Below are 10,728 nucleotides of genomic sequence, written 5' to 3' on the forward strand. Positions count from 1 at the left end.
AAGCAAACACACAGAGCTATTGCCTAATCCCCAGGTTGTTCCTTTTTCCACTTGTCTGCAGTTCTATTCAGTGTTTTATCGAGGGTGTAATAAAGAGGAACATCTCTCAGGATGAGGACAGGCATAGTGACCTTAGCTAAAGTATGATCAGACCATGCTATCATTTAGTCAATGATCTGCAGGGAATGTGCTGTGTAGCCTTGGCAGTTTTACTATTGTGTGTGTTTGCCTAGACACCTAGCTCCTCCCTGGAGGCAGTCCCTTCCTCTACATAAGAAGAGCTCCATAGGCAGGCATCTCAATGGGCAGGAAGTTCTTAGAGAGTTATTGTTGTGTATGAGCACAAGCGGTCTCTCTTTTTAGCCCAGTGTAAGGTGTAATAGCTCAGATCGAGGATGTCTCTTATGGAGGGTCTTCTCCTCCAGGCTCCCAGCACAGTGACACTGGTGGGGGCTGTGCTGTTTCTGCTGGTCCTCTACCTCCTCTCCTCTGGATCCAGCTCTGAGGAACACGGAAAGGAGCCTCCAGGACCCAGGCCGCTGCCCCTAATTGGTAACTTGCTCCAGCTGGATCTCAAGAGGCCCTACCAGACTCTCTGTGAGGTGAGATTTTAATGTCAAAAGCTTGCTTGCTTGAACTATTCAATTTCAAGTACCTCCTTTCAAGGTATTGACTCACAGTACCCAGCTAGCACATTTGGTTTCTTGGAAGTTGTGGGAACGTATGTTTTTGGTTTCATATTGGTTGTGGGAACGAAGCCATACGTTTCCTGACCGGTAAAATGTAACGTTTTTTAAACGTTCAGAGAACAGAAGGGAACATTTTGCGGAAAATATTGGTTATCTTGAGGGTTTTTTAAGAACTTCCTTAAAAGTTGCACTGAATGTTTCAATAAGACATTTAATAACACTGCTAACTTATTTTGTGTTAGCTTTTTTGAATTCCAAGCACAGACAGGACACATGGAATTTCATTTGCATTAATCTTGAAAACACATTTCTTTTTTAATTGTGACACAGCATCAATGAGATTCAAACCTATAATTTTCTGTTCTCTATCTATGGAATTGGTCCACAGCGTCACCAGGATGGAGCTAGCATGCCATGTTTTTTTAATCATACAAATCTGTTAATTTTAGTCTATTCAAACAGACCCCATTTAAAGGAAACAAGCACTCATTAAGATTAGCTGTGGCCGAACAGTAGGTGCAGCCAACACACCCGAACACATTTAACAAGATAGAGGATAGAGAGAGTTTTGTTGATGCTGAGAATGGAATGTATGTTTATAAATAACATTCTTATAACGTTCTCTGAACGTTATTAAAGTTTTCTTGTGGTTTTTATGGAAAGTTTTCTTAATGTTCTCAGAACAATTTGAGAACATGACTTTAAATAGAACAATGAGGAAACCTGTAGGAAACATTATGATGAAGTTCTCAAATTCCCACAGAAGAACGTTGTTTCTTAATATTCTCTGAACTATTTGAGAACATTCTTCGGGATCGGTGTCCAGTAAACGGGACGGTTGAGCTAACGTGTGCTAATATGATTAGCTTGACTGTTGTAAGTAACAGCAAACTTTCCAGGACATAGACATGTCTTATATGGGCAGAAAGCTTACATTATTGTAAATCTAACTGCACTGTCCAATTTACAGTAGCTATTACAGTGAAAAAATACCATGCTATTGTTTGAGGAGAGTGCACAACAACAAAAAACATATCACGGCAACTGGTTTGATACATTCACCTCTGAAGGTAAATAATATACTTACATTCAGTAATCTTGCTCTGATTTGTCATCCTAAGTGTCCCAGAGATAAAAGGTAGCATAGTTTTGTTTGATAAAATCAATTTTTATATTCAAATGTATGGACTGGCTCCACACCCACCCCTCCCGGCCATCTAGATGTATGAAAGTTAGTGTATAAGCTAATGATCCATCATGTATGACATTCCTGGGAGTGTGTAAACTTACATTTTGTATTACCATATCATTTTTGTATGTTCTCTATAGTTATGTACTTAAAAATGTATCAATTGACCAATTTGGCACATTTGGGCAGACTTGATACAAAATAGTCCAGTATTGCAATGCTTCACTGGATCAATCTGAAGCTTTGCGCGCACACTGCTGCCATCTAGTGGCCAAAATTTAAATAGCGCCTAAACTGCAATATTATATTGTGGCCTTTCTTTTGCATTTCAAAGATGACGGAACAAAATAAAACACATGCTTTTTTGTTTGTATTATCTTTTACCAGATCTAATGTGTTATATTCTCCTACATTAATTTCACATTTCCACAAACTTCAAAGTGTTTCCTTTCAAATGGTATCAAGAATATGCATATCCTTGCTTCAGGTCCTGAGCTACAGGCAGTTAGATTTGGGTATGTCATTTTAGACGGAAATTGAAAAAAAGGGTCAGATCCTTAAGAGGTTAAACCAGTTTGAGAACGTTCCTGAACATTACCAACATTTTAATTAAATGTCACCATGTTTGAACTCTTAGGAAACATTCTGTTAAAGTAATGAAATACCAATAAAATAACGTATTTTTTGTCAAGTTCCTTAAATGAAGTGACAATGTTCGAAAGCCAAGCAGCTATACTGCACCATTCCCAGAAAGATGTGGGAAGGTTGTTTGCAGAATAACCATATGACAACCACGCTCTCACCAAGCTCTAAGAAACATGGTTCTCAGAACGTTATGTGCTAGCTGGGTATTTACATTATCAGTCATTAATTTCTGGAAGGTAACACAAAATACTTGTCTGTCAAACATTGACCTCAGAAGTTCATACTCTCACATTTTACGAGGCATTTGGCTTTGAAAGGAAAGGATCTTATCTGTCTAAACCTGGCCTTTCGGCTTATTTCATGTTTTACAGCTGTCCAAGAAATATGGCTCGGTGTTCACAGTTCACGTTGGACCCAGAAAAGTGGTCGTTCTTGTAGGATACAAGACAGTCAAGCAAGCACTGGTCAACCATGCAGAGGAGTTTGGGGACAGGGGCATCAATCACATGTTTAATGAAATAAACAAAGGACACGGTAATGTCAGATAACTTAACTGATTCTCAGGCCTACTACATTGCAAACCTTGACAATGGACAGTTAAGTAGGCATGCTTGGTGCCAGTGGTGGAAAAAGTACCCAACTGTCATACTTGAGTAAACGTAACGATACCTAGAGAAAATGTCACCCAGTAAAATTCTACCTGAGTAAAAGTCTAAAAGTATTTGGTTTAAAATAAAATATACTTAAGTATCAAAAGTAAATGTAATTGCTAAAATGTACTTAAGTATCAAAAGTAAAAGTAAAAGTATGCACACATGACTGTAAGTCACTTTGGATAAAAGCTTTGGATAAAATCTGCTAAATGGCATATTATATTATTATTTCAAATTCCTTATATTAAGCAAACCAGACACCACCATTTTCTTGTTTTAAAAATTTACGGATAGCCTGGGGCACACTCAGACATCATTTACAAACGAAGCATGTGTGTTTAGTGAGTCCGCCAGATCAGAGGCAGCAGGGGTGACCAGGGATGTTCGGTTGATAAGTGGGTGAATTTGACTATTTTCCTGTCCTAATATGCATTCAAAATGTAACGAGTACCTTTGGGTGTCAAGGAAAATGTATGGGGTAAAAAGTATAATATTTTCTTAAGGAATGTAGTGAAGTAAAAGTAAGTCGTCAAAAATATCAATAGTAAAGTAAAGTACAGATACCCCAAAATACTACTTAAGTAGTACTTTAAAGTATTTTTACTTAAGTACTTTACACCACTGCTTGGTGCCATACTGTAAAAACCAACAACAATATATACGATGCTCTTCTGTGTTCTAACAACCCCAAATATCTGATATAAATATGAAGAAAAAATCTGATTTTGTATGAAACCTGCTACTTCCATTAATCTGTGCTCTTAAAATAGATTTGTATTCCTTTAAGAATGTCACTCAACTACTACATCAGAACAATTTTGTTCTACTGTACTTTTTTATAGGTATTGTATTTGCCAATGGAGATTCATGGAAAGAGATGAGACGCTTTGCCCTGACAAACCTTAGGGACTTCGGAATGGGCAAGAAAGCGAGCGAGGAGAAGATCATTGAAGAAATTCGCTACCTGACTGAAGTGTTTGAAGAGCACAAGGGTAAAAGTTTGATGTTCTTATATCAATAACACAATCAAAATAAGTCTTCATCTTGTCTCAGTTTTTCTCATTTCAAGTCTGTTGTTGCTCTTTGTCACAGGTAAAGCATTTGATACAACCCAGCCAATTAATTACGCCGTCTCCAACATCATCTGCAGCATTGTGTACGGCAGCAGGTTTGAATACTCTGATCCCCGGTTCCGACGCTCGGTGGATCAAGCCAATGAGGCCATCCAACTTGGAGGATCTGTTTCAATACAGGTACGATACGGTGCTTATCATGTTTACTTTGAGAACAATGACAGACTGGTCACACTAGACTAAATTAGTTAAGTATAATATATACAGAGTTCATTCTTGCGTTGCTTTTTATTTAAAGTTGTACAACATGTTCCCATGGTTGGGCCCATTGCTGAAGTCCAGGACCCGTATCATTAAAAATAATACCAACAACAAAGAGGAGATGATGGAGCTGGTGAGGGGGCTGAAGGAGACTCTCAACCCTCAGATGTGTAGAGGCTTTGTGGACTCGTTCCTTGTCCGAAAGCAGACCCTGGAGGTATAAAGAGTTATTACAGTTATAAACATGTCATTTCTTGGAGTGAATAACTAGGGGGTCCGGGGAGATGATTTAGAAATACCTGTTCTTGTTTACTGAAACATGACCTGTGTTTGTTTGTTTATGTATTAAAAGGAATCAGGCAACATGAACTCTCATTACCACAATGAGAATCTCATACAGACAGTGGCCAACCTGTTTGCTGCTGGTACCGACACCACCGGGACAACCCTGCGCTGGGGTCTGCTTCTCATGGCCAAGTACCCCCATATACAGGGTAAGGACTGATACTCACACACTCACCTGACAAACACGTTGTACAGTGAATTCGGAAAGTATTCAGACCCTTTCTTTTTTGTTAAGTTACAGCCTTATTCTAAAAATGATTAAATTGTTTTTTTCCTTATCAATTTTCACACAATAACCCAAAATGACAAAGCAAAACCAGGTTTTTAGAAATGTTTGCAAATGTATTAATAATAAATAAATAAAATATCACAGACCCTATACTCCATACTTTGTTGAAGCACCTTTGGCAGCGGTTACAGCCTTGAGTCTTCTTGGGTATGACGCTACAAGCTTTGTACACCTGTATTTGGGGAGTTTCTCCCGTTCTTCTCTGGAGATCCTCTCAAGCTCTCAAGCTCTGTGAGGTTGGATGGGGAGCATCACTGTACAGCTATTTTCAGGTTTCTTCAGAGATATTCGATCGGGTTCAAGTCCGGGTTCTGGCTGGGCAACTTCCTGTTGGAAGGTGAACCTTTGCCCCAGTCTGAGGTCTTGAGCACTCTGGAGCAAATTTTCATCAAGGATCTGTCTGTACTTTGCTCCGTTCAGCTTTACCTCGATCCTGACTAGTCTCCCAGTCCCTGCCGCTGAAAAACATCCCCACAGCATGGTGCTGCCACCACCATGCTACACCGTAGGGATGGTATTGGCCAGGTGATGAGCTGTTTTCCTCCAGATGTGACGCTTGGCATTCAGACCAAAGGTTTCTTGGTTTCATCAGAACAGAGAGTCTTGTTTTTCATGGTCTGAGAGTCCTTTAGGTGCCTTTTGGCAAACTCCAAGTGGGCTGTCATGTGCGTTTTACTGAGGATTGGCCTCTGTCTGGCCACTCTACCATAAAGCCCTTGTTGGAGGAGTGCTGCAGAGATGGTTGTCCTTCTGGAATATTATCCCATCTCCACAGAGGAACTCTGGAGCTCTGTCAGAGTGACCATCGGGTTGTTGGGCACCTCCCTAAACAAGGATCTTCTCCCCCGATTGTTCAGTTTGGCCGGGCGGCCAGCTCTAGGAAGAGTCTTGGTGGTTCCAAACTTCTTCCATTTAACCTCATGGCTTGGTTTTTGCTCTGACATGCACTGTCAACTGTGGGACCTTATATACACAGGTGTGTGCCTTTCCAAATCATGTCCAATCAATTGAATGTACCACAGGTGGACTCCAATCAAGTTGTAGAAACATCTAAAAAATGATCAATGGAAACACGATGCACCTGTGCTCAATTCTGAGGCTCATTGCAAAGGTTTTACTTGCTGTAAACGTTGGCAAATTTCCCACTCGAATCACAGGTCTTTGAATTGAATTAACAGATACATGCTTGTCCCTCCCTCAGCCTGAAGATCATTCAGATTTGATAGTATCTTTGTCCCTCCCTCAACTAAAGATCAATCAGATTTTATAGTATGTTTGTCCCTCCCTCTTTCTTTGTTTTCCAGACCGGGTCCAAGAGGAGATAAGCAGGGTCATAGGAAGTCGTCAGGCCTTGGTAGAGGACAGGAAGAACCTGCCCTACACTGATGCAGTGATCCATGAGACCCAGAGACTGGCCAACATTGTACCCATGGCCATCCCTCACACCACCACCCGAGACATCACCTTCCAGGGATACTTCATCAAAAAGGGGACTGAAGTGTTTCCTCTGCTGACGTCTGTCCTGCAAGATGAGAGCGAATGGGAGAGCCCTCACACCTTTAACCCCGCCCACTTTCTGGACGAGGAAGGTCGATTCGTCAAGAAGGATGCCTTCATGCCCTTCTCTGCAGGTGAGACCCACTGTTTTTTAATACTATCATTCAGCAATTAATTACATCTGATATCCTTCTATGGTGCTCAGTTAACTACATCTGATATCCTTCTATGGTGCTCAATTAACTAAATCTGATATCCTTCTATGGTGCTCAATTAACTAAATCTGATATCCTTCTATGGTGCTCAACTAACTAAATCTGATATCCTTCTATGGTGCTCAATTAACCAAATCTGATATCCTTCTACGGTGCTCAATTAACTAATTCTGATATCCTTCTATGGTGCTCAACTAACTAAATCTGATATCCTCATTGCTTTGACTCAAAGAGAGTTGAGGGGATGGAAATGATGTGGTACCAACGTGGAATAGACATTAAATTGACGTCTGTGCCCAGTGGGAATATTGATATTTGTCAACTATAGGAACCTATAGTTATCTATGTTATTATATAGTTACAGATCTATTGTCCTCATGTTGCTTCCTCATATTCCTCTTCCAGGTCGTAGGGTGTGTCTAGGAGAGGGTCTGGCCAGGATGGAGCTCTTCCTTTTCTTCACCTCCCTCCTGCAGAGATTTTGTTTCTCTCCTCCTCCCGGGGTAACAGAGGATGATCTGGACCTCACACCATCCCTGGGGTTCACCCTCACTCCTTCACCACACCAGTTGTGTGCTGTGAGCCGTGTCTGAGATGAGAGTCTGGTCCCAATGTATATTACACACTAGACTCCCAACTTTATGAATATGCTGAACAACTATTTTGTCGCTGAACATGGACATGAATGATATGAATATATATATATATAACTGGCTACAGGGATCGGAGGTTTAAAGTTGATTGGACCAAAATGAACTGAAGCAGCTTTTGATCACCATTCAGAGTGGCCTTGCAGTCCTAGATGCTGACATCCGTATGATGTCTGAGGGGCATTTGTGTAAAACCAATTTTGATCTAGAAACATGACACTCAAATGACCTTTTAGGGATGCCCTAGGTGGGGTCCTATGTAAAATGTCAATGTCCGCAGGAAGTGGACGTTATGATTGAGAGAGCAAACTTGGATGTTAGGATCCTATTCTTATACTGCAAGTGCCCTTACCCCCACTGAGCTCCATAGAAGTGATCTCCCTACCCCCTACTCCTGGGATAATATTCTTGGTTTGTAATTCAAGAATACAGTCCGAGGATCAGTTTCTTGAATTCAAGAATATAATTACATTTACATTAACATCATTCAGCAGACGCTCAAATCCAGAGCGACCTCAGGATACATTTCTTGAATCCAATGATGTAATCCCCCCCCCGCCCCCCCCTAAAAAAATGGGGATCCAAAAATATAATCCCTGAATTGGGTTTGATGAAAGGCACATTGGAATGCAGCAGTTTGTCAGTGGAAGGCCTTATGTCTTGAACGTTGGGATCCCCAAATAACAGCCACATTTGTAATCTAAAAGTCCCAAAAATATGGCCTAAAATGGTGATCTAAATGCACAAGAAGTGTAAACGTCTTACCAACATCCAAGAGGATCATCCAAGGTCCAAGATGTTTGCCTCAAGTCTAGTGCCCTCTATACTGCTAGTTGTACTGTCAATAGATTGCACTTTTTTACAGGACAACTTTATGACTTATAGTGCAGTTTTTTCACCGGTCCCTCTCACCAAAGAGACTCAGACATTTCCAGTTTATTTTTTGACCAATCAGGGGGAAATTATGGAAATTGGTAATATTCTTTGACTTTTTCATGCTGGTATTAATTTATTGAATGAAAAATACTAAGAGCTAGTCACTCTGGCACTTTTTGAAAGCTTTTCTAATGATATGAAGATATGAAAATAGATAGCTATGTAGGTATGTGGATGTATATGCAGATGATTGTATCATTGGTGTCACTTGTCACTTTAATCAGGGACGGGCTTGTATTGGTGGCTGCGGTGAGGTGGGTGAAACAAAGTCAATCACATCCAAACATGGGAAACCAGGTGTTTGGTTCCGTTCCAGTTGTCCCATTCCGGTCATCACTTTGAGCCATCCTACACTCATCATTCTCACGTGAGATATATGTTAACCAGTTAAGATACTTACACACCAGTACCCCCATCCTTCCCTTTCCCCTTATTCAAGGATAACTGTATTATATTATCATTAACAATAAAATATATACATATATAATAACTGTATGTTTTTTTAATGATCCTAATCTATAGTCGATTGCTGTATATTTAGCTTGAGGGAAAGAAATCCAATAAAAATATCAAATAAATAAATGAAAATCTTTCTTTATTTAAAATGTTCTTAGAAAAAAGGGTTCCAAATGGGGTTCTTCGGCTGTCCCCACAGGAGAACCTTTTTGGGTTCCATGTAGAACCCTGTGTGGAAAGGGTTTTACATGGAACCCAAAAGGGGAGTTCTACCGGGAACCAAAAAGGGTTCTTCAAAGGGTTCTCCTATGGGGACAGCCGAAGAACCCTTTTATTGTTCCTGATAGCAACTTAGTACACAATAGCGTGTACTATTCAAAAATGTCAAACAATTGTGTTTTATTAAATTCTGTGGCGTCTCCAAGGATCTTATTTTTGATACAGAGTTTATCAGTACCCTCCTTCACCTGTTCCTTCTCCCACTGACTGTACTGTTGATAGTTTTTCATGTAATCTTGATATGTTTCACTAGATCTGTTCTATCCCAACGGAATAATAATAACGTTTCACTGGTTCATTCATACTGAATTCACGCTGTTGCAGTAGCTAGTTTACATCAAATTCAATTTGATCCAAACTAAATCTCCCTTTAAATTGGATTCATTTTTCATAAAGTATATATTTTTTTCATCTGTCTATTTTTCAATAGAAGTTCATGCCATTCTAGAGGTTATGTTGGAAGACAATATTGGGTATGGAAGATGAACCTCAGGGCTATGTCAGAGGGAGCTCTTTAATGGAAAAATAATCATACCTTTTCATTTACAAGCATATACATATGAAATATTTAAATTCCCTTTATGTTCCCTTTATGTTTTTACAACAACCATTCATGAGCAATCTTATTCTTGAGCGAGCATTAACAATGGAACAAAGCCTTAGGGTGTGAACATCAGAACAGATGAGATCACTATCTGAATGAACTTATATTGAACTCAATACACTGGAACTGAATGCAAGTACAGAAATGATATAGGTTCTGGAAGAAAATAAATATATTACACTTACACTACCGGTCAAATGTTTTAGAATATGGTGACAACGATGTGGGCTGTGTGTAGCGGTTATGATATGGTTCAGCTTGGTAAGGTTTATTCACCTGGTCTAATACAGCTGATGTGTTGTGCATTGAAGTCCACAAGAGAAGGGAAAAGGTGAGAGGAGGGGAGCATGTACACTACCAGTCAAAAGTTTGGACACACCTAATCATTCAAGGGTTTTAATTTATTTTGACTATTTTCTACATTGTAGAATAATACTGATGACATCCAAACTATGAAATAACACATATGGAATCATGTAGTAACCAAAAAAGTGTTAAACAAATCAAAATATATTTTATATTTGAGATTCTTCAAATAGCCACCCTTTGCCTTGATGACAGCTTTGCACACTCTTGGCATTCTCTAAACCAGCTTCATTAGGTAGTCACCTGGAATGCATTTCAATTAACAGGTGTGCCTTGTTAAAAGTTAATTTGTGGAATTTCTTTCCTTCTTAATGCGTTTAAGCAAATCAGTTGTGTTGTGACAAGGTAGGGGGGGTATACGGAAGATAGCCCTATTTGGTAAAAGACCAAGTCCATATTATGGCAAGAACATCTCAAATAAGCAAAGAGAAATGACAGTCCATCATTACTTTAAGACATGAAGGTCAGTCAACACAGAACATTTCAAGAACTTTGAAAGCTTCTTCAAGTGCAGTCACAAAAACCATCAAGCGCTATGATGAAACTGGCTCTCATGAGGACCGCCACAGGAATGGAAGACC

The 10,728-nt window shown here is 39.7% G+C and overlaps 1 protein-coding gene across 1 annotated transcript; it reads left to right on the plus strand.

Annotated features, from left to right (window-relative positions):
* Positions 1-298: 298 nt before the first annotated feature.
* On the plus strand, positions 299-8,932 carry LOC121537820 (cytochrome P450 2K1). Its single transcript, XM_041845423.2, has 8 exons — positions 299-602; positions 2,895-3,057; positions 4,019-4,168; positions 4,269-4,429; positions 4,548-4,727; positions 4,863-5,004; positions 6,449-6,775; positions 7,262-8,932. The coding sequence occupies exons 1-8, from the start codon at positions 396-398 to the stop codon at positions 7,447-7,449; spliced, it is 1,518 nt and encodes a 505-aa protein (XP_041701357.1). The 5' UTR covers positions 299-395; the 3' UTR covers positions 7,450-8,932.
* Positions 8,933-10,728: the final 1,796 nt, after the last annotated feature.

This window comes from Coregonus clupeaformis, chromosome 24 (genome assembly GCF_020615455.1).
Source record: "Coregonus clupeaformis isolate EN_2021a chromosome 24, ASM2061545v1, whole genome shotgun sequence".
Classification (NCBI taxonomy): domain Eukaryota; kingdom Metazoa; phylum Chordata; class Actinopteri; order Salmoniformes; family Salmonidae; genus Coregonus; species Coregonus clupeaformis.

Bases quoted from the DNA above. Each gene is read 5' to 3' on its own strand.
- LOC121537820 (XM_041845423.2), top strand. From the start codon at position 396: ATGTCTCTTATGGAGGGTCTTCTCCTCCAGGCTCCCAGCACAGTGACA. The intron at 4,169-4,268 runs GTAAAAGTTTGA...TCTTTGTCACAG, and splicing joins AGTGTTTGAAGAGCACAAGG to GTAAAGCATTTGATACAACC. The intron at 4,430-4,547 runs GTACGATACGGT...TTTTATTTAAAG, and splicing joins GAGGATCTGTTTCAATACAG to TTGTACAACATGTTCCCATG.